A 25,626-nucleotide genomic window follows, 5' to 3' on the forward strand; every position below is an offset into this window, starting at 1 on the left:
TGTGCAGCTGGAGAACCAGTTGCAGATGCAGTAGGTGAGGATGCTCTCCACTGCGCAGCGGTAGAAAGCCACCAGTATCTCCTGTCTGGTGTGGTCCTTCCTGAGGACTCTCAGGAAGAAGAGCCGCTGTTGTGCCTTCTTGATGATGGCTGCTGTGTTGTTCTTCCAGGACAGGTCATCCTGTATGTGCACCCCCAGGAATCGGAGGGTTGAGACTCTCTCCACGCTCCCTCCGTCGATGAGCAGGGGCTGGACCTCAGATTTTTTCCTCCTGAAGTCCACGATGATTTCCTGGGTCTTTGACTGGTTCAGCAGCAGGTTGTTAACCTTGCACAGCTTGCTCAGCTGCTCTACCTCATCCCTGTACGCCGCCTCGTCCCCCCCCCCGAGATGCAGCCCACCACGGTGGTGTCGTCTGCAAACTTTACGATGGAGTTGCTGGGGTGGACGGGGGTGAAGTCGTAGGTGTAGAGGTTGTAGAGGATGGGGCTTAGCACGCAGCCCTGGGGGGACCCAGTGCTGAGTCTGAGGGCTGTGGAGGTGTGGGAGCCCACCCGCACCCTCTGGGGGCGGTCAGACAGGAAGTCCTTGATCCATGCACATATAGAGTGTGATAGTCCCAGGTCTAGTAGTTTGGTCACTAGCCTGTCTGGAAGGATGGTGTTGAAGGCAGAGCTGAAGTCCACAAAGAGCAGTCTCGCGTAGCTGTTTCCCCTCTCCAGGTGGGATAGAGTGGAGTGGAGAGTCGTCGCGATGGCGTCCTCTGTGGACCTGTGGGCTCTGTAGGCGAACTGGTATGGATCCAGGTTGGGCGGGAGGCGTGTGACTATGTGGGCCCGGACTAGTTTCTCGAAGCACTTCATGATGATTGGTGTGAGTGCCACCGGGCGGTAGTCGTTTAGGCAGCTCACCGTGCTTTTCTTCGGGACTGGGATGATAGTTGAGGTTTTCAGGCAGGGTGGGATGGTGGCCTGGGACAGGGACTGGTTGAAGATGTTGGTGAAAACCCCGGCCAGCTGGTCGGCGCAGTCCCTCAGCACCCGTCCCAGGACGCCATCCGGCCCTGAGGCTTTCCTGGGGTCCACCGCCTTCAGCACGCGTCTCACTTCATGCTCTGTGAGGGTGAGACTGCTGAGAGCTGGAGAGAGTGGTGTTTGTGTTGTGGTTACCTCCGTTCGCCCCTCGTCGAACCGGGCGTAGAAGGAGTTCAGCTTTTCCGCCAGCAGGGGGTCGTCCTCTGCGGCTGTGAGCCTGTTGGCTCTGAAGTTTGTCATGTGCTGAACCCCCTGCCACACCCGCCTGGAGTCGTTGCTCAGGAAGCATTCCTCAATCTTCTCTCTGTGGTCTGCCTTGGCCTCCCGGATGCCACGCTTTAGGTTAGCCCTGGTGGTGCTGTACAGCAGTGTGCCCTTCCCTGCGAAGGCGTTGTCCCTCTCATTGATCAGTTTTTGGACCTTCCCAGTCATCCATGGCTTCGTGTTGGGGTAGACCCAGACCCGTTTGTCCACGGTGACTGAGTTGGTGCAGTTCACTATGTGGTTCAGAACCGACGACGTGAACTGTTCCAGGTCCTCATGCTCATATTCCTGCCATGAGGTGTCATTCAGGCAGATCTGCAGTGGAGCGGACCCTGCTGGCCAGGTTCTGACAGTCTTAGTGGTGATGGGAGCACTTTTCCTCATGGTAGTGTAGGCTGGGATCAGGAGGATTGACACATGGTCAGACATGCCTAGATGAGCTAGCGGTCTAGCCTTGTAAGCAAGCTTGATGTTGGTGTATACCTTAATCCAGTGTTTTTTCTCCTCTTGTTGCACATTTAACATGCTGATAGAACTTCGGTAGTACTACCTTCAGGTCAGCATGATTAAAGTCTCCGGCGATTATATGGACTGCCTGTGGGTCCGCGCTCTGTTCACCACTGATGACGTCATATAGCCGCGCCAATGCTAAGCTACCATCTGCGTTAGGCGCAATGTAAACAGATGTTATGTACACTGCGTTGAATTCCCTCGGGAGGTATGTGGGTCGACATTTAACAGTCAAGTATTCTAGGTCTGGGGAGCAGTGGCTACTTACAGTTTTCGTGTTTAAGCACCAGCTGTCCTTCGTAGATATAATGAGGCCGCCTCCGCGGGTCTTCTCACCAAGCAGCATCCGGTCCGCCCGGTGTAGGGTCCTTCCTTCCAGGCCTACCGCGGAGTCCAAGATAGTGTCATTTAGCCAGGTCTCCGTTAGAATAATCACACAGCTATCTCCCACGATGTTATTAGTAGCGACATGCAGTCTCAATTCGTCGTAGAATAATCACACAGCTATCTCCCACGATGTTATTAGTAGCGACATGCAGTCTCAATTCGTCCATCTTGTTAGCCAGAGACCTGACGTTGGATAGGAAAATACTCGGCAAAGCTGGCTTATCCGGGCTTCTCTTTAGCCTAGCTAGCAGGCCTCCTCTTTGTCCTCGGCGTTGCTTACGATCACAATCATAAGTATTGGAAAGCTTCTTTTAGCTCTATACTCCAACAGTTTAGATTTTAAATCAAACAATTACTATGAGGTTAAAATAGAGATTCTTAGCTTTAATTTGATAAAATTACACTGAACATAAATATAAACGCAACACCTTTGTTTTTGCTCCAGTTGAAATCAAAGACCTAAGACTTTTTCTATGTACACTAAAAGCCGTATTCTGTTCTCAAATGTGTTTGAGCACTTCTCCTTTGCTGAGATAATCCAGTCACAATAAAAGGCCACTCTAAAATGTGCAGTTTTATCACACAGCACAGTGCCACAGATGTCCCAAGTTTTGAGGGAGCGTGCAATTGGCTGGCTGACTCCAGGAATGTCCACTAGAGCTGTTGCCGGTGAATTTAGTGTTCATTTCTCTACCATAAGCCGTCTCCAAAGGCGTTTCCGAGAATTGGAATTGGAAACGACTTATGGCTTATGGTAGTGGAATGAACATTCAATTCACCGGCAACAGCTCTGGTGGACATTCCTGCCAATTGCACGCTTACAGCAAGCACACTAATATGATAACAATAATGTTGCTGGCTTACAGCAGCACACTAATAATAATAATAATAATAATAATAATAATAATAATAATATTGCTCAGTAAGTATGAGCAATAACAATATTTGGACTTGCTTCAGCAAGCCCACCAATAAATATAGTCTTACATTTCATGAACACTCGGACATCCAAAACAGGAATCAATACCTTTGTATTTTCGCTGACTGCTTTTATACTCCAGGGGCTTTATTTCCACTGACCACTAATCTTTACGCGGGTTTTTAGTACTCAGCAAACACACACACACACACACACACACACACACACACACACACACACAAGCTCGTAAACAGCCTTTACGGATCACTACCTCTGCATTCTCTTGTGACAGGGGGTATAATTGCCTTGGGCCCAGGGAGATTAAAAAAACCCTCTCAGGTTTGTCATGATGTCAGAAACAGACTGTCCTCCAGAGCCCTCATACTCCCAGGGCTTTATGGAGGTGATGGTATGCACTGCACAGTACACTCACTGCCCTTTCTTTGAGGAAATATAAAACGTTTACGTTCAATTCGTTTAGCAGAAGCTTTTATCCAAAGTACATTTTTTACATTCACTGCCCTTTCTTTGATGAAATATAAAAATAGAGAAACCACAGTGTGTCATACAGAAATGACATTTATAACACAGATATGTGGAACATTTGAAATATTTATTTTATTTCATTTATTTTTTACTTTTCATAACAGCTATTTTCATTGGAGTATGACAGGCGTCAACCCTGACCGCACGTCCCTGGTACCAGCCCAGTTCAAACCACAAGCACACCTGCTGTATACACACACTGCGGTTTCTCTCTTTTAGATTTAATCTATCGGGTTCATATGTGTGTACATCTACATACATATACATACATACCTACCTATCTCTGACACTAGCCAGTGCCTCCCCAACCATTGACCTCACCGCACGTCACCAGCTGGTAAGAGCCAGCACACCCTGTATGTCTCAAGGACCAATCTTTCTTGTTTGCATAATAAAACACAGAGAACAGATTGTTTGAATTCCATATTGCACTTTATTCAGCTCCTGGGTAGGGGGTAGAGCTGGGCTGGACTCCGAGTCTGCAGCCGAGGCCACTGTCTGTCACAGTACAGCACTTATTGCTTTCTGGCTCCATCTCAGGCATCAGATTGTCAACCCTCAAATGACTGTGTGTGTGTATGTGTGTGTGTGTGTGTGTGTGTGTGTGTGTGTGTGTGTGTGTGTATGTGTATGTGTGTGTGTATGTGCGTTTGTGTGAGAACAACACTCAAGGAGGAAATATTACACACATAGTTATCTCTCTCTCTCTAGCTAGCGATAAGAGTGATGAAGTTCATACTGAACTTTTTAAAAGTGAAATAAAAAAAGATTGACATTAAAAATGAACAGGTTAAAAAATTAAATCTACAGATAACAATTAAAATACAGGTATTAAAGTATTGGTTCAATATCATCTATATTTAATATATAATTTGTATTTAGAGTATTGTGTCATATTCATATCCTATTGGGATTGTACAGATATCTATCTAGTGGACATCTTCCAGATATCACAGATAATACATATTTGTATCATTGATATCACATGGGAGTCAAATTGACATGGAAACAGAAATCACACAGGCATTGCATGGATAAGATATCACACCAGAATATCTTGTGTATGGCACCATTCAGGAGGTTCAGTCCAGGATTAGGATGCGTGTGGTCTGGGCGGGGTCTGGGTCCAATGTTTGGGATGTATGTGTCTAGGTCATTTGGTTAGGGTAGGCCTATATGAGTCTGGGTCGCGTGATAGGATGTCAGGGTCTGGGGTCGCGTGATAGGATGTCAGGGTCTGGGGTCACGTGATTGGGGTGTATGGTCTGGGGGTCACGTGATTGGGATGTATGGTCTGGGGTCACGTGATTGGGATGTATGGTCTGGGGTCACGTGATTGGGATGTATGGTCTGGGGTCACGTGATTGGGGTGCTGGAGGGGGCAGCAGGTCAAGGCCTCAGTGGTCCAGGATGCGAAGGTTGCCCGACACGATCTTGTTCTCCAACATGGAACCTGCGGGGATGTCGATCCGATCGCCATGATTGGCTATGATGATGACAGTTCCCTGCAGAGGAGGAGAGAGAGAGGATCAGGTGTGTTAGTACTGTGCTGGAGAACAACTCTGCACCGCCTCTGGGACTCCAGGTTGACAGTTCCCTACAGGGGAGTGGAGGGTTAACCCTAACCCTCTAGGACAGTGTTTCTCAACCCTCTCCTCGGGGCACCCCAGCCGCACCACATATTTGATCTGTTCCACCACCAGCAAGCAATTATGATTTGTATTTGATTAGTTGAATCAGGTGTGCTGGTGGTGGAACAGATCAAATATGTGGAGCGGCTGGGGCGCCCCCGAGGAGAGGGTTGAGAAACACTGGTCTATGACTCCAAGAGCAGACCTGAATACTGACCCAGTGTGACGACCACAAACTAACTCATGCACTGTATGCACCGTGCCATCTTGTACTGTACTGACCTTCAGAGAAACGTGTTTTCCAAACGTGACGTCTCCAGACACGGTCAGGTGGTCGAGCTCCAGCATGTCCGGGATGCTCTCGAACCGGGTCAGATACTCCTGGACCTGACGGACAGAGGGACGGACAGACGTGAGCATTGTTCATTCACATGGTCAGTAGTACACGTGTATATAACTTTAGAAAGTTATGAATAACCTATATCAACAGTGTTGACGCTACAGTGTTGCGATGCTATGAATGTAAACTAGCGTACCATGATGTATCTCGTGTAGACTACAGAGGGTGAACGAAGTCCTGCTGCAACCTCACAGTAAGTGAAAGAGGGATTCTAGGTAAGCAGCACAGCCCGTTAAACTGTACTGATCTGGGTGGAGTGACCAGGCTGATCTGGGTGGAGTGACCAGGCTGATCTGGGTGGAGTGACCAGGCTGATCTGGGTGGAGTGACCAGGCTGATCTGGGTGGAGTGACCAGGCTGATCTGGGTGGAGTGACCAGGCAGCAGGCTGATCAAGCTTCCACCAGGCCTTGTCGTCATAAACAAAAATGTACGGATGAGGAGGGAAGGAGAAAACAGAGGGATGGATAAATCAACTCCTCTGTAATGGCCTCAGGTAGGGGTAGGCTAGTCATGGGGCATATTTCCATTGCAGCCATTCACTCATTCCATTTATTCAATTTAGACCAGACATTGATATTAACCCAATAAAACTACACAACTAAAGAAATTGTAACATTCCAATCCATTCCAATCCATTCCAATCCATAACAAACCTATGTGCAATAAAGTGGAATGACAGGGAAAACGTATTGAACACAGTAAGAAAAAGCACTAAACCAGCTTGTGCCACTAATGAGTTCTCCTTCCTGTGCTAATTAGAATCAGCTGGGTTAGTGCGTGTTGGTGGGTAAGTACTTCCACTCTCTGAAAAACTGTTTCCCACCTATGAATGCAAGTAAACAAATCCTTTGTCACTAAGCTTTCCTACAAGTCTGGTCTAGCAATTTCCTCCAATGTCTGGTCTAACATTCATGGAAATAGCTGCAATGGAAATATGTTCAATTGAATACGTATTTCCCCCACTGTATGTATGTATGTATGCATATAGTGAAGAGGAAACGTTGACATTGTCTACCATTGTTTACATTGTTCCTGGGGCCCATTCCACTAAGGTCGATTATCTTCTAAGCCTCGATAAAGTTCTAAGCCTCGATAATGTTAGCTTGCGTTCGGTTCCATCAATGTGGCTCAAATAATTCGCTGCTTGGTTGAGCTCCTTCTGAGTCAGATATAACTAGCCTGGTCGCGACCAGGCTAAAACACTGGCTAAAGTAAGACGCGCGTCAAAAAAGGCTCACAGGCGGAAACTACATCCCGAACGACAGTTCCTCTTTTAGGAAATATTAGTTCCCACTTCACACGAGATAGATAGATGGATAGTTTGACTGTGTGATAGATAGATAATTTGATAATTTGAAAGTGTGATCGATCGATAGATAGTTTGATTGTGTGATAGATAACTAGATATTTTGAAAGTGTGATAGATAGATAGATCGATGGATACATAAATTAAAAAGTGTAAAAAATAAAATAAAATGAATAGGTATGTCTATCAACTTGCATTGCTGTTATCACAGCGGTCTGGTTGGCGCAGTGGTTAAGGCAGCCAGCTAGAGTTCCAGTTTTTTTTTTACATTTAACCGAAGATTTCATGCAAAGGCTTCAAACACCATTGTAATCGTGTCAGTTCTTGTAAATTAGCCTGCACCATAATTTTATAGCCTACATACTTTTTTAGATGAGATTTTAGATTAGATTCAGACAACGAAATGCAGTAAAAAGTGTGTCCGAAGAGGGATTCGAACCACGTCTAAAAATGACGAACAAATCCTGTGGCAGCGGTCGATACCACTAGGCCATTGTGGCGATATGACGGTTTGTAGCCTGCTGCTGATATCACCACAGTAGTAATATTCATTTATTAAAATATGAACATATAACAATAACTGGGACTAGTATGACCTACGCATTTAATCGGTCAGCAATTTCTTGCCAAACCATTTCCCTCGCCTTGTTAATTGCGGCAGTATTGCACTATTTTACATCTTATTTTTCCGTCTTCATAAAGATCAATAATTCGGGAATGCTGTGCAAATGTAGTACCCCTGCAGAGTGGAGTATCTTCATTTCGACAGATCGACTCTTCGGGGCTCTTTATGTCTGCGTGCACGCGCCCATATCGACGATTTGTAAGCCTGTCTTCTGTGAACACTGATGACACAAGGCTGATCCTCGTTCGAGGAATCACCTGAGGCTTGAATTCCAATCCCGAGTTGCCTGATCGCCTGATTTCTTTCAATCGCCGATATACTAAGCCACCTTTAGTGGAATGGCCCCCTGGTCTAGCAATTTCCTCCAATGTCTGGTCTAACATTCATGGAAATAGCTGCAATGGAAATATGTTCAATTGAATACGTATTTCCCCCACTGTATGTATGTATGTATGCATATAGTGAAGAGGAAACGTTGACATTGTCTACCATTGTTTACATTGTTCCTGGTAGTGGAATGGCTGTGAGCTCTGGGAATGTCTTGAGTGTCACCAGGGGAGTCACCGACTCCCCGACACCACCTACTGGTGGCTGGACATTCCTTGAACTAATTGCTAATGTAATCAACAGTCACCTGTTGTATGTTTGTATGTGGCTATTTAGGTGTGTCCCTTTTCCCTGTTCCCTTGTTAGTCGATCACTTGTGTTACCCTTTTGGAATGCTTCAGAATCCTGTTGTACGTATTACCGCTTCACGTTTCCGATACCCGGAACGTTATTTGAGCCTTGACTTTGTTTGCGTGTTTGAAACATTGTACCTACTTTGGAGCCCTTTGCTCAAACCTTAGTTTCCGTGTGCTTTGTTCTGACCTCTGTTTCTTAGTTAATAGTTGCATACGTGCTGAGCCCTACTGCTCTCCTTTATGTTTGTCTCGTTTGAAAGTTTTATGTTTGAACCTGCGAACTATTCATCTCAGTAAAGAGAACCTTTATTTTATTAAATCTCCGTCTCGTTGTTTACATACACCGCACCTGGACCCGACACAGTTGTACACATACAGCACCTCTATAGAAACGTAACTCTTGAGGTGTCAAAACTGTGATGTCAATAAGACGAAGGATGGTTGGTTGGTCTCCTCATCAATAGCTCCTAGTTTCAATACTGTGGTTGTTAGGCTAGTATAAAGGGAGAGGCCAGGGACTGGTTCTGGGTCTTTTGTTCCCGGGTCCTGTAGTGAGGATGACGTCATGTTGTATGTGTTGATGATGACCATGGGTCAATTGACTGGTTTTGACTGGTACTGTAATAAGGATACATTATTATTAAAGCCTCATCGATTCATTCTATTTCACCTTCTTGCACTAAACAGTCTCAACAATCCTTTGCACATAGTGGTAATGACATTGGAGTCAGATTATCAAGATGTATTTTGCTAACAAGAAAAATATAGCTGAAAGTCTCTGCCAAATATAATAAACAGAAACAGATTTGAGTTTATTCAGGGCTACAATAGCGACTTTTGTTCTGTTGTTTTCAGTCTTTCTGCTTCTGGCCCAAACATGCATAGTTCACTGAGACCAGCAGCTAGGTGTGCCTTATTTGTTCTTTGCACAACGTTGTATCAAGTGTCTCAGTGACATCACCTGTACTACCTTGTGCAATAATAAACCTATCACCTACTAAGATACAGTTGTCAGGTCTATTCTTGAAATCTGTGAAATCTGTTTCTGTTTATTATATTTGGCAGAGACTTTCAGCTATATTTTCTTGTTAGCAAAATACATCTTGATAATCTGACTCCAATGTAATTACCACTAGGCTGTGTGCAAATAATTGTCCTGACAACTGTATCTTAGTAGGTGATTAGTAGGTTTATGATAATACAGTTGGGTTTGTAGGGCTCAGGTCATTGGAAACCCTGGATTGACAATGTCATGATGACTGATGAACGAGAGTTGGATGGATGGATGGAAACACTGAACTGTGCAGGGTGGGTCCATCATGACAGTATACTGGAGAAGAGGCATAGATACAGTCATGAACTCAAGAGTCTCTGAAATGCTTCTGCTAAAGGATTTCTTGCTTAAAAAAACATACCTGAAAGTTGTATGTGGTGTTTTATATCACCAATGACGTAAACCCTTAATTGGATTCAAATCCAACATGATATTGGGTTGATGTAAATTGAGAGATTTTGTAGATTTAGCCAATCAGTCTTATTATATAGGCAGGATATTACAAGCCGAGACACTGTGTTTTCCCAACGGGAATCTATTGAGTGGAGTGTTACCGTGGTGAATGTATCTATTGAGTGGAGTGTTACCTTGGTGAATGTATCTATTGAGTGGAGTGTTACCATGGTGAATGTATCAATTGAGTGGAGTGTTACCTTGGTGAATGTATCAATTGAGTGGAGTGTTACCTTGGTGAATGTATCTATTGAGTGGAGTGTTACCGTGGTGAATGTATCTATTGAGTGGAGTGTTACCGTGGTGAATGTATCTATTGAGTGGAGTGTTACCTTGGTGAATGTATCTATTGAGTGGAGTGTTACCTTGGTGAATGTATCTATTGAGTGGAGTGTTACCTTGGTGAATGTATCTATTGAGTGGAGTGTTACCGTGGTGAATGTATCTATTGAGAGGAGTGTTACGGTGGTGAATGTATCTATTGAGTGGAGTGTTACCTTGGTGAATGTATCTATTGAGTGGAGTGTTACCGTGGTGAATGTATCTATTGAGTGGAGTGTTACCTTGGTGGATGTATCTATTGAGTGGAGTGTTACGGTGGTGAATGTATCTATTGAGTGGAGTGTTACCTTGGTGAATGTATCTATTGAATGGAGTGTTACCACATCCTCATGTACTTCCATTGAAGTGTCCCATATCCTCATGCACTTCCATTGAAGTGTCCCACATCCTCATGTACTTCCATTGAAGTGTCCCACATCCTCATGCACTTCCATTGAAGTGTCCCACATCCTCATGTACTTCCATTGAAGTGTCCCACATCCTCATGTACTTCCATTGAAGTGTCCCATATCCTCATGTACTTCCATTGAAGTGTCCCATATCCTCATGCACTTCCATTGAAGTGTCCCATATCCTCATGCACTTCCATTGAAGTGTCCCACATCCTCATGTACTTCCATTGAAGTGTCCCATATCCTCATGCACTTCCATTGAAGTGTCCCTCATCCTCATGTACTTCCATTGAAGTGTCCCATATCCTCATGCACTTCCATTGAAGTGTCCCATATCCTCATGCACTTCCATTGAAGTGTCCCACATCCTCATGTACTTCCATTGAAGTGTCCCACATCCTCATGTACTTCCATTGAAGTGTCCCACATCCTCATGCACTTCCATTGAAGTGTCCCATATCCTCATGCACTTCCATTGAAGTGTCCCACATCCTCATGCACTTCGATTGAAGTGTCCCATATCCTCATGCACTTCCATTGAAGTGTCCCACATCCTCATGCACTTCGATTGAAGTGTCCCATATCCTCATGCACTTCCATTGAAGTGTCCCATATCCTCATGCACTTCCATTGAAGTGTCCCACATCCTCATGCACTTCGATAGAAGTGTCCCATATCCTCATGCACTTCCATTGAAGTGTCCCACATCCTCATGCACTTCGATTGAAGTGTCCCATATCCTCATGCACTTCCATTGAAGTGTCCCACATCCTCATGCACTTCGATTGAAGTGTCCCACATCCTCATGCACTTCGATTGAAGTGTCCCACATCCTCATGCACTTCGATTGAAGTGTCCCATATCCTCATGCACTTCGATTGAAGTGTCCCATATCCTCATGCACTTCCATTGAAGTGTCCCACATCCTCATGCACTTCGATTGAAGTGTCCCATATCCTCATGCACTTCCATTGAAGTGTCCCACATCCTCATGTAATTGAAAAGGAAGCCCTTGCCTTGGTCTGGGCTCTCCATCATTTTGATGTGTACATTATGTCCGGTCTCGCTCCATTGGTAGTCTTCACGGATCACAATCCGTTGATCTTTCTCAATTCTTTAAAGTGCCCTAACCAGAGACTGATTCGCTGGTCATTATTTTTACAATCATATACTCTGGACATACGTCACATAAAAGGGAAGGACAATGTAGTGGCAGATGCATTGTCCAGGGCCCCTTGTTAAAATTGTTTTTGTGTTAACTAATTTCCTGTTTTTACCCTTCTACTGTTCCTGCTCCTCTTAATTATGGCTTCATTGGTACCTGTTGCCGAGGTTGGAGTAATGGTGGTTGGTCCTGAATACAGGTGATTATATATTATTTCAGTGTTCCCTTTGGGACCCTGTTTCTATGGGAGGGGGTGTGACGGCCCTGGCCCCATATTGTGTCCTGGCCTGTAATAAACATCTGTTTCCCTGTCTGCAGAGAGTACTCCTGCTGGACAGGGTTACCAATCAGTGAAAGGCAGGTCAGCTGGTGGACAGCTGATTGTGCCCCACCTGGTTCCAGGATCCAGGGCATAAAAGATCTATGCAGGCCTCAGTATTGAGGCCCCCTTCTAGGCACCATTATTCTTTATTATATTTAGTTTGTTCCTTGTTTCACACCATGCAACACTCACCTCACCACTTTCCACTACACTCACATTACACCACTGATTTACTGACTACCACACCTCATCTTATTATTGGCCTCATTTAGTTTACAATAAACATTTTCTTATCATTACTTTAAGATCGTGTGTGTGTCTCCCGTTTTTGTCATGGTCATGAGCCTGGCCGTTTTTGTCATGGTCATGAGCCTGGCCGTGACAAATTGGTGTCCCACATCCTCATGCACTTCAATTGAAGTGTCCCACATCCTCATGCACTTCGATTGAAGTGTCCCACATCCTCATGCACTTCGATTGAAGTGTCCCATATCCTCATGCACTTCCATTGAAGTGTCCCACATCCTCATGCACTTCGATTGAAGTGTCCCATATCCTCATGCACTTCCATTGAAGTGTCCCACATCCTCATGCACTTCGATTGAAGTGTCCCACATCCTCATGCACTTCGATTGAAGTGTCCCATATCCTCATGCACTTCCATTGAAGTGTCCCACATCCTCATGCACTTCGATTGAAGTGTCCCATATCCTCATGCACTTCCATTGAAGTGTCCCACATCCTCATGCACTTCGATTGAAGTGTCCCATATCCTCATGCACTTCCATTGAAGTGTCCCACATCCTCATGCACTTCGATTGAAGTGTCCCACATCCTCATGCACTTCGATTGAAGTGTCCCACATCCTCATGCACTTCGATTGAAGTGTCCCATATCCTCATGCACTTCCATTGAAGTGTCCCTCATGCACTTCGATTGAAGTGTCCCACATCCTCATGCACTTCGATTGAAGTGTCCCACATCCTCATGCACTTCGATTGAAGTGTCCCATATCCTCATGCACTTCCATTGAAGTGTCCCACATCCTCATGCACTTCGATTGAAGTGTCCCATATCCTCATGCACTTCCATTGAAGTGTCCCACATCCTCATGCACTTCGATTGAAGTGTCCCATATCCTCATGCACTTCCATTGAAGTGTCCCATATCCTCATGCACTTCCATTGAAGTGTCCCACATCCTCATGCACTTCGATTGAAGTGTCCCACATCCTCATGCACTTCGATTGAAGTGTCCCACATCCTCATGCACTTCGATTGAAGTGTCCCACATCCTCATGCACTTCCATTGAAGTGTCCCACATCCTCATGCACTTCGATTGAAGTGTCCCATATCCTCATGCACTTCCATTGAAGTGTCCCATATCCTCATGCACTTCCATTGAAGTGTCCCACATCCTCATGCACTTCGATTGAAGTGTCCCACATCCTCATGCACTTCCATTGAAGTGTCCCACATCCTCATGCACTTCGATTGAAGTGTCCCATATCCTCATGCACTTCCATTGAAGTGTCCCACATCCTCATGCACTTCGATTGAAGTGTCCCACATCCTCATGCACTTCCATTGAAGTGTCCCACATCCTCATGCACTTCGATTGAAGTGTCCCATATCCTCATGTACTTCCATTGAAGTGTCCCACATCCTCATGCACTTCGATTGAAGTGTCCCATATCCTCATGCACTTCCATTGAAGTGTCCCACATCCTCATGCACTTCGATTGAAGTGTCCCATATCCTCATGCACTTCCATTGAAGTGTCCCACATCCTCATGCACTTCCATTGAAGTGTCCCACATCCTCATGCACTTCGATTGAAGTGTCCCACATCCTCATGCACTTCGATTGAAGTGTCCCATATCCTCATGCACTTCCATTGAAGTGTCCCACATCCTCATGCACTTCGATTGAAGTGTCCCATATCCTCATGCACTTCGATTGAAGTGTCCCACATCCTCATGCACTTCGATTGAAGTGTCCCATATCCTCATGCACTTCCATTGAAGTGTCCCACATCCTCATGCACTTCGATTGAAGTGTCCCATATCCTCATGTACTTCGATGGAAGTGTCCCACATCCTCATGCACTTCCATTGAAGTGTCCCACATCCTCATGCACTTCGATTGAAGTGTCCCATATCCTCATGCACTTCCATTGAAGTGTCCCACATCCTCATGCACTTCGATTGAAGTGTCCCATATCCTCATGCACTTCCATTGAAGTGTCCCACATCCTCATGCACTTCCATTGAAGTGTCCCACATCCTCATGCACTTCGATTGAAGTGTCCCATATCCTCATGTACTTCCATTGAAGTGTCCCACATCCTCATGCACTTCGATTGAAGTGTCCCATATCCTCATGCACTTCCATTGAAGTGTCCCACATCCTCATGCACTTCGATTGAAGTGTCCCATATCCTCATGCACTTCCATTGAAGTGTCCCACATCCTCATGCACTTCGATTGAAGTGTCCCATATCCTCATGTACTTCCATTGAAGTGTCCCACATCCTCATGCACTTCGATTGAAGTGTCCCATATCCTCATGCACTTCCATTGAAGTGTCCCACATCCTCATGCACTTCGATTATAGTGTCCCATATCCTCATGCACTTCCATTGAAGTGTCCCACATCCTCATGCACTTCGATTGAAGTGTCCCACATCCTCATGCACTTCGATTGAAGTGTCCCATATCCTCATGCACTTCCATTGAAGTGTCCCACATCCTCATGCACTTCGATTGAAGTGTCCCATATCCTCATGCACTTCCATTGAAGTGTCCCACATCCTCATGCACTTCGATTGAAGTGTCCCATATCCTCATGCACTTCCATTGAAGTGTCCCACATCCTCATGCACTTCGATTGAAGTGTCCCATATCCTCATGTACTTCGATTGAAGTGTCCCACATCCTCATGCACTTCGATTGAAGTGTCCCATATCCTCATGCACTTCCATTGAAGTGTCCCACATCCTCATGCACTTCGATTGAAGTGTCCCATATCCTCATGCACTTCCATTGAAGTGTCCCACATCCTCATGCACTTCGATTGAAGTGTCCCATATCCTCATGCACTTCCATTGAAGTGTCCCATATCCTCATGCACTTCCATTGAAGTGTCCCACATCCTCATGCACTTCGATTGAAGTGTCCCACATCCTCATGCACTTCGATTGAAGTGTCCCATATCCTCATGCACTTCCATTGAAGTGTCCCACATCCTCATGCACTTCGATTGAAGTGTCCCATATCCTCATGTACTTCCATTGAAGTGTCCCACACCCTCATGCACTTCGATTGAAGTGTCCCATATCCTCATGCACTTCCATTGAAGTGTCCCACATCCTCATGCACTTCGATTGAAGTGTCCCATATCCTCATGCACTTCCATTGAAGTGTCCCACATCCTCATGCACTTCGATTGAAGTGTCCCACATCCTCATGCACTTCGATTGAAGTGTCCCACATCCTCATGCACTTCGATTGAAGTGTCCCACATCCTCATGCACTTCGATTGAAGTGTCCCATATCCTCATGCACTTCCATTGAAGTGTCCCACATCCTCATGCACTTCGATTGAAGTGTCCCACATCCTCATGCACTTCGATTGAAGTGTCCCACATCCTCATGCACTTCCATTGAAGTGTCCCACATCCTCATGCACTTCGATTGAAGTGTCCCATATCCTCATGCACTTCCATTGAAGTGTCCCACATCCTCATGCACTTCGATTGAAGTGTCCCACATCCTCATGCACTTCGATTGAAGTGTCCCACATCCTCATGCACTTCGATTGAAGTGTCCCACATCCTCATGCACTTCGATTGAAGTGCATGAGGATGATTGAAGTGTCCCACATCCTCATGCACTTCGATTGAAGTGTCCCACATCCTCATGCACTTCCATTGAAGTGTCCCACATCCTCATGCACTTCGATTGAAGTGTCCCATATCCTCATGCACTTCCATTGAAGTGTCCCACATCCTCATGCACTTCGATTGAAGTGTCCCACATCCTCATGCACTTCGATTGAAGTGTCCCACATCCTCATGCACTTCCATTGAAGTGTCCCACATCCTCATGCACTTCGATTGAAGTGTCCCATATCCTCATGCACTTCCATTGAAGTGTCCCACATCCTCATGCACTTCGATTGAAGTGTCCCACATCCTCATGCACTTCGATTGAAGTGTCCCATATCCTCATGCACTTCGATTGAAGTGTCCCACATCCTCATGCACTTCGATTGAAGTGTCCCATATCCTCATGCACTTCCATTGAAGTGTCCCACATCCTCATGCACTTCGATTGAAGTGTCCCATATCCTCATGTACTTCGATGGAAGTGTCCCACATCCTCATGCACTTCCATTGAAGTGTCCCACATCCTCATGCACTTCGATTGAAGTGTCCCATATCCTCATGCACTTCCATTGAAGTGTCCCACATCCTCATGCACTTCGATTGAAGTGTCCCATATCCTCATGCACTTCCATTGAAGTGTCCCACATCCTCATGCACTTCGATTGAAGTGTCCCACATCCTCATGCACTTCGATTGAAGTGTCCCATATCCTCATGTACTTCCATTGAAGTGTCCCACATCCTCATGCACTTCGATTGAAGTGTCCCATATCCTCATGCACTTCCATTGAAGTGTCCCACATCCTCATGCACTTCGATTGAAGTGTCCCATATCCTCATGCACTTCCATTGAAGTGTCCCACATCCTCATGCACTTCGATTGAAGTGTCCCATATCCTCATGTACTTCCATTGAAGTGTCCCACATCCTCATGCACTTCGATTGAAGTGTCCCATATCCTCATGCACTTCCATTGAAGTGTCCCACATCCTCATGCACTTCGATTATAGTGTCCCATATCCTCATGCACTTCCATTGAAGTGTCCCACATCCTCATGCACTTCGATTGAAGTGTCCCACATCCTCATGCACTTCGATTGAAGTGTCCCATATCCTCATGCACTTCCATTGAAGTGTCCCACATCCTCATGCACTTCGATTGAAGTGTCCCATATCCTCATGCACTTCCATTGAAGTGTCCCACATCCTCATGCACTTCGATTGAAGTGTCCCATATCCTCATGCACTTCCATTGAAGTGTCCCACATCCTCATGCACTTCGATTGAAGTGTCCCATATCCTCATGTACTTCGATTGAAGTGTCCCACATCCTCATGCACTTCGATTGAAGTGTCCCATATCCTCATGCACTTCCATTGAAGTGTCCCACATCCTCATGCACTTCGATTGAAGTGTCCCATATCCTCATGCACTTCCATTGAAGTGTCCCACATCCTCATGCACTTCGATTGAAGTGTCCCATATCCTCATGCACTTCCATTGAAGTGTCCCATATCCTCATGCACTTCGATTGAAGTGTCCCATATCCTCATGCACTTCCATTGAAGTGTCCCACATCCTCATGCACTTCGATTGAAGTGTCCCACATCCTCATGCACTTCGATTGAAGTGTCCCATATCCTCATGCACTTCCATTGAAGTGTCCCACATCCTCATGCACTTCGATTGAAGTGTCCCACATCCTCATGCACTTCGATTGAAGTGTCCCATATCCTCATGCACTTCCATTGAAGTGTCCCACATCCTCATGCACTTCCATTGAAGTGTCCCATATCCTCATGCACTTCCATTGAAGTGTCCCACATCCTCATGCACTTCGATTGAAGTGTCCCATATCCTCATGCACTTCCATTGAAGTGTCCCATATCCTCATGCACTTCCATTGAAGTGTCCCACATCCTCATGCACTTCGATTGAAGTGTCCCACATCCTCATGCACTTCGATTGAAGTGTCCCATATCCTCATGCACTTCCATTGAAGTGTCCCACATCCTCATGCACTTCGATTGAAGTGTCCCATATCCTCATGTACTTCCATTGAAGTGTCCCACATCCTCATGCACTTCGATTGAAGTGTCCCATATCCTCATGCACTTCGATTGAAGTGTCCCACATCCTCATGCACTTCGATTGAAGTGTCCCATATCCTCATGCACTTCCATTGAAGTGTCCCACATCCTCATGCACTTCGATTGAAGTGTCCCACATCCTCATGCACTTCGATTGAAGTGTCCCACATCCTCATGCACTTCGATTGAAGTGTCCCATATCCTCATGCACTTCCATTGAAGTGTCCCACATCCTCATGCACTTCGATTGAAGTGTCCCACATCCTCATGCACTTCGATTGAAGTGTCCCACATCCTCATGCACTTCCATTGAAGTGTCCCACATCCTCATGCACTTCGATTGAAGTGTCCCACATCCTCATGCACTTCCATTGAAGTGTCCCACATCCTCATGCACTTCGATTGAAGTGTCCCATATCCTCATGCACTTCCATTGAAGTGTCCCACATCCTCATGCACTTCGATTGAAGTGTCCCACATCCTCATGCACTTCGATTGAAGTGTCCCACATCCTCATGCACTTCCATTGAAGTGTCCCACATCCTCATGCACTTCGATTGAAGTGTCCCATATCCTCATGCACTTCCATTGAAGTGTCCCACATCCTCATGCACTTCGATTGAAGTGTCCCACATCCTCATGCACTTCGATTGAAGTGTCCCACATCCTCATGCACTTCGATTGAAGTGTCCCACATCCTCATGCACTTCGATTGAAGTGTCCCACATCCTCATGCACTTCGATTGAAGTGTCCCATATCCTCATGCACTTCCATTGAAGTGTCCCACATCCTCATGCACTTCGATTGAAGTGTCCCACATCCTCATGCACTTCCATTGAAGTGTCCCACATCCTCATGTACTTCCATTGAAGTGTCCCACATCCTCATGTACTTCCATTGAAGTGTCCCACATCCTCATGTACTTCCATTGAAGTGTCCCACATCCTCATGTAATATGAAGTGTCCCATATCCTCATGCACTTCCATTGAAGTGTCCCATATCCTCATGCACTTCCATTGAAGTGTCCCACATCCTCATGTACTTCCATTGAAGTGTCCCATATCCTCATGCACTTCCATTGAAGTGTCCCATATCCTCATGTACTTCCATTGAAGTGTCCCATATCCTCATGCTATTCCATTGAAGTGTCCCACATCCTCATGTACTTCCATTGAAGTGTCCCACATCCTCATGTACTTCCATTGAAGTGTCCCACATCCTCATGTAATATGAAGTGTCCCATATCCTCATGCACTTCCATTGAAGTGTCCCACATCCTCATGTACTTCCATTGAAGTGTCCCATATCCTCATGTACTTCCATTGAAGTGTCCCACATCCTCATGTACTTCCATTGAAGTGTCCCATATCCTCATGTACTTCCATTGAAGTGTCCCATATCCTCATGCACTTCCATTGAAGTGTCCCATATCCTCATGTACTTCCATTGAAGTGTCCCATATCCTCATGCACTTCCATTGAAGTGTCCCATATCCTCATGCACTTCCATTGAAGTGTCCCACATCCTCATGTACTTCCATTGAAGTGTCCCACATCCTCATGTACTTCCATTGAAGTGTCCCATATCCTCATGCACTTCCATTGAAGTGTCCCTCATCCTCATGTACTTCCATTGAAGTGTCCCATATCCTCATGCACTTCCATTGAAGTGTCCCATATCCTCATGTACATCCTCATGTACTTCCATTGAAGTGTCCCACATCCTCATGCACTTCCATTGAAGTGTCCCATATCCTCATGTACATCCTCATGCACTTCCATTGAAGTGTCCCATATCCTCATGTACATCCTCATGTACTTCCATTGAAGTGTCCCACATCCTCATGCACTTCCATTGAAGTGTCCCACATCCTCATGTACTTCCATTGAAGTGTCCCATATCCTCATGCACTTCCATTGAAGTGTCCCACATCCTCATGTACTTCCATTGAAGTGTCCCACATCCTCATGTACTTCCATTGAAGTGTCCCATATCCTCATGCACTTCCATTGAAGTGTCCCACATCCTCATGTACTTCCATTGAAGTGTCCCATATCCTCATGTACTTCCATTGAAGTGTCCCATATCCTCATGCACTTCCATTGAAGTGTCCCACATCCTCATGTACTTCCATTGAAGTGTCCCACATCCTCATGTACTTCCATTGAAGTGTCCCACATCCTCATGCACTTCCATTGAAGTGTCCCACATCCTCATGTACTTCCATTGAAGTGTCCCACATCCTCATGTACTTCCATTGAAGTGTCCCACATCCTCATGTACTTCCATTGAAGTGTCCCACATCCTCATGCACTTCCATTGAAGTGTCCCACATTGGTGAATGTATCTATTGAGTGGAGTGGAGTGTTACCGTGGTGAATGTATCTATTGAGTGGAGTGTTACCGTGGTGAATGTATCTATTGAGTGGAGTGTTACCGTGGTGAATGTATCTATTGAGTGGAGTGTTACCGTGGTGAATGTATCTATTGAGTGGAGTGTTACCTTGGTGAATGTATCTATTGAGAGGAGTGTTACCGTGGTGAATGTATCTATTGAGTGGAGTGTTACCGTGGTGAATGTATCTATTGAGTGGAGTGTTACCATGGTGAATGTATCTATTGAGAGGAGTGTTACCTTGGTGAATGTATCTATTGAGTGGAGTGTTACCATGGTGAATGTATCTATTGAGTGGAGTGTTACCGTGGTGAATGTATCTATTGAGTGGAGTGTTACCGTGGTGAATGTATCTATTGAGTGGAGTGTTACCATGGTGAATGTATCTATTGAGTGGAGTGTTACCATGGTGAATGTATCTATTGAGTGGAGTGTTACCGTGGTGAATGTATCTATTGAGAGGAGTGTTACCTTGGTGAATGTATCTATTGAGTGGAGTGTTACCGTGGTGAATGTATCTATTGAGTGGAGTGTTACCGTGGTGAATGTATCTATTGAGTGGAGTGTTACCATGGTGAATGTATCTATTGAGTGGAGTGTTACCTTGGTGAATGTATCTATTGAGTGGAGTGTTACCTTGAGGAATGTATCTATTGAGTGGAGTGTTACCTTGGTGAATGTATCTATTGAGTGGAGTGTTACCGTGGTGAATGTATCTATTGAGTGGAGTGTTACCGTGGTGAATGTATCTATTGAGAGGAGTGTTACCATGGTGAATGTATCTATTGAGTGGAGTGTTACCATGGTGAATGTATCTATTGAGAGGAGTGTTACCTTGGTGAATGTATCTATTGAGTGGAGTGTTACCGTGGTGAATGTATCTATTGAGTGGAGTGTTACCATGGTGAATGTATCTATTGAGTGGAGTGTTACCGTGGTGAATGTATCTATTGAGTGGAGTGTTACCGTGGTGAATGTATCTATTGAGTGGAGTGTTACCTTGGTGAATGTATCTATTGAGTGGAGTGTTACCGTGGTGAATGTATCTATTGAGAGGAGTGTTACCTTGGTGAATGTATCTATTGAGTGGAGTGTTACCGTGGTGAATGTATCTATTGAGAGGAGTGTTACCTTGGTGAATGTATCTATTGAGTGGAGTGTTACCGTGGTGAATGTATCTATTGAGAGGAGTGTTACCGTGGTGGATGTATCTATTGAGTGGAGTGTTACCATGGTGAATGTATCTATTGAGTGGAGTGTTACCGTGGTGAATGTATCTATTGAGTGGAGTGTTACCGTGGTGGATGTATCTATTGAGTGGAGTGTTACCGTGGTGAATGTATCTATTGAGTGGAGTGTTACCATGGTGAATGTATCTATTGAGTGGAGTGTTACCGTGGTGAATGTATCTATTGAGTGGAGTGTTACCGTGGTGGATGTATCTATTGAGTGGAGTGTTACCTTGGTGAATGTATCTATTGAGAGGAGTGTTACCGTGGTGAATGTATCTATTGAGAGGAGTGTTACCGTGGTGAATGTATCTATTGAGTGGAGTGTTACCTTGGTGAATGTATCTATTGAGAGGAGTGTTACCGTGGTGAATGTATCTATTGAGTGGAGTGTTACCGTGGTGAATGTATCTATTGAGTGGAGTGTTACCGTGGTGAATGTATCTATTGAGTGGAGTGTTACCATGGTGAATGTATCTATTGAGAGGAGTGTTACCATGGTGAATGTATCTATTGAGTGGAGTGTTACCATGGTGAATGTATCTATTGAGTGGAGTGTTACCTTGGTGAATGTATCTATTGAGTGGAGTGTTACCGTGGTGAATGTATCTATTGAGAGGAGTGTTACCATGGTGAATGTATCTATTGAGTGGGGTGTTACCATGGTGAATGTATCTATTGAGTGGAGTGTTACCATGGTGAATGTATCTATTGAGTGGAGTGTTACCGTGGTGAATGTATCTATTGAGTGGAGTGTTACCATGGTGAATGTATCTATTGAGTGGAGTGTTACCATGGTGAATGTATCTATTGAGAGGAGTGTTACCGTGGTGAATGTATCTATTGAGTGGAGTGTTACCATGGTGAATGTATCTATTGAGTGGAGTGTTACCATGGTGAATGTATCTATTGAGTGGAGTGTTACCGTGGTGAATGTATCTATTGAGAGGAGTGTTACCGTGGTGAATGTATCTATTGAGTGGAGTGTTACCGTGGTGGATGTATCTATTGAGTGGAGTGTTACCGTGGTGAATGTATCTATTGAGAGGAGTGTTACCGTGGTGAATGTATCTATTGAGAGGAGTGTTACCATGGTGAATGTATCTATTGAGAGGAGTGTTACCGTGGTGAATGTATCTATTGAGTGGAGTGTTACCTTGGTGAATGAGCTGCCCAGTTTGACGTGAGGTGTGGTGGGGAACTCTCTCTTCTGGCTCATGGTGAGAGAGCCCGCCTCCAGGCTGTACAGGTTGGACATGACCAATAGGAGGTCGGAGGTGGTCTTGACGGGCAGGAAACGACTACGTGGCACGTTGATGCCCAGGGCGTTGTCGAAGCTCTTGATGGCAGCGCCAACTGCCGTCTCTAACTGGATCACATTCTGCCCGCCGTCCAGGGTCTGCCGCCATGGAAACGGGAATAGGAAGAGGTAGGGGGTTGTTACACACTTTGTTTTGACCATTTCTCACACACACACACACACACACACACACACACACACACACACACACACACACTCACACACAGGCAACAGAAGCTGAAAAGGTTTTAGGTCCAGTGGGAGGAAGCAACCCTGAGCTGGTCACACAAGACAAGCTTAACTTGCTTCGAGGCTAGGTAATACTATACAGTAAACATAGTGAATTATGTAATCGTAGTAAATTGCCACCAGGAGTATACAGTTGGTCCTTTGTCCACAACATCTGCTAACCACCTAAAAGATTCAATAACCTATATCAAATAAAATGGGTGGGTGGGACGAGGACGAGTGAGGATCTAAGGGAACAGAAAATAGGCCAGGTTCAGGGTGTAATTACATCTGTAGGAGGGGGAGGGGAGGGGCGGGAGCTAATCACACTATGCTGAGGCCTTTGTGGCGCTAAGGGAGGCTAGCCCTTAAGGTTCGTCTCTCGTTGTGTTTACCTTGACGTGCGTGGCCCTCTGGAGAAAGACTGTTGGGAGAAAAGTCAACATTGTGGGCAAGCAGGCTAGGCTCTACCACTGCTCTACTACCCACAGGCCTGGGTTTCAGTGCAGTAGAAGGCAAGGCAACACACACACACGCACGCACACACACACACACACACACACAAACACACGCGGCGCGTACAGTATACTGTGTTTTCGACATAAATGTGTTGTAGTAGTATAGTACAGGGCTCCATTATTTGAAATTGCCCGGATCAACAATGTCATTTTGAATCCCCGGTTAACCAAAAAAACATGGTTATTTCCATTAACGGTTTCTCGGTTTTCAAAAATTGGAAACCGTCCATCCCTACAAGAGAAGTATCCATATCCATAAACTAGATCATATTGTATTCCTCTTTTGTATTACACCCCTCCCCCCCCCCCCCCCGCCTCAACAAAAGCGGTAAAAGCGCCCCCAAAAGAACTAACTAGGTCGACGTGGGAAGCCTCAGGAAAGCCTGCAGTCAGAAAGCTGTTTGCATGTAAGACTGCATCAATGTAACAAGGCAGCACAATTTATTCAGAGGGGTTGTTCTGTGTTCAGCGCTACAGTAGAAGCACTCTCATCTCTGCTATACATAGCTTCTTTCCGTTTTTCCACAGTAGGAGATACAACTAATAATACAGAACATGAAACAAACAGATCCTAAAACAGCACAATGTTCTGTTAGCACAAAACATTGTGATATTGTCAGGAAATGTTAGGTGGAAATGTATAAGCTAACAAAATAAAATCATCTTCAGTTAGGGTAAAGGCTTGCCTGCATGCTTATGGCCGTGGCATCACGGTTAAGCTGTTCTTTTGAACAGAATAGAGCTGTGCACATCTGGATTAAGGTTAAGATAAAGGTTAAGGGTTGCGTTGGGGTAAGAGTTAGGTTAAGATAAAGGTTAAGGGTTGGGTTGGGGTAGAGGTTAGGGTCAAGAGTCTAAGTTTCATTTCTTCTAGGAAGCGCCTACTGTTAAACCCTCCCAGTATACCCTACAGCTGTGTGTCAAAGTGCCACAGACACACACACACAGAGACAGAAACACAGAGACAGAGACACAGACAGAGACGGAGACACAGAAACAGAGACACAGACACACACACACACAGACAGAGACAGAGACACAGAAACAGAGACACAGACACACACACACACAGACAGAAACACAGAGACAGAGACGGAGACACACAGACAGAAACACAGAGACGGAGACACAGACACAGAGACACAGACACACACAGAGACACAGACACACACAGAGACACAGAGACAGACAGAGACACCGACACACAGTGACAGAGACAGAGAGACAGAGACACAAACACACACACGCACACACAAACGCACACGCACACACACACACGTCATACTTCCCAGATGTGAGGTCAATTCACATCTGTTTGGAACTACCCTGTCATTCCCCCGGAGAGTTTTTTTTCCTTTTTTTATTAACCCTTTCATCTCGAAGGAGAAAGGAGAACGGGTCAACAGAGAGTTGAGTAAAGAGGGAGAGGATTTTCTTTCCCAGGTGGGTATTTTGTCTGAGCCTATTAAAAAAAGAAATAAAATAAAAAGCATTCTGGTGGCAATGAGAAAACCCTGTATGTGAACCCTCACCTTCGGGTTGACAATGATCTCCAATTCCATGGCGCTCTGCTCTTGCAGTCTCTTGATGGCGCCCAGAGAGATCCACAGGTTGTTGGTGTTGAAGATCTTGAACTTGGTCACTGACTTGAACTCGTCCACGTGGGCCTTCGGCACCTGGGCGATCTCCAGCAGACGCAGTTTGCCGTTGTACTGGATGAGCGTGCCACCCTGCACAGGGGGGGATTCACATTCTATAGAGTTAGGACCAAATAATGGCAGATACTCCAATTCAAAGCAATGTTCCACGATAATATCGTATTATTATCACGTCGATCTGATCTGAGCGGATCATATTATTTGTATCGGCGGCCATAATGGGTGTGCCATTTCAAATGTCGGATTAAAAATCGATCAATGTTACCGCCGCCGTCCTCACATC

General features: G+C 45.4%; 1 protein-coding gene across 1 annotated transcript in view; it reads right to left on the minus strand.

Annotated features, from left to right (window-relative positions):
• Positions 1 to 4,110: 4,110 nt before the first annotated feature.
• ugp2b (UDP-glucose pyrophosphorylase 2b) overlaps positions 4,111 to 25,626 on the minus strand; it is a gene marked incomplete at its 5' end in the record, with an annotated part of 39,368 nt that continues 17,852 nt past the window's right edge. Inside the window, 4 exons of the mRNA XM_080548994.1 lie at positions 4,111 to 5,165; positions 5,574 to 5,678; positions 22,796 to 23,038; positions 25,218 to 25,415. Of these exons, the coding sequence (XP_080405120.1) occupies positions 5,058 to 5,165; positions 5,574 to 5,678; positions 22,796 to 23,038; positions 25,218 to 25,415 (654 nt within the window). The 3' untranslated portion in view covers positions 4,111 to 5,057. The remainder of the gene's footprint in view (positions 5,166 to 5,573; positions 5,679 to 22,795; positions 23,039 to 25,217; positions 25,416 to 25,626) is intronic.

This window comes from Nansenia antarctica (genome assembly GCF_963989245.1).
Source record: "Nansenia antarctica genome assembly, chromosome: 19".
Classification (NCBI taxonomy): Eukaryota; Metazoa; Chordata; class Actinopteri; order Argentiniformes; family Microstomatidae; genus Nansenia; species Nansenia antarctica.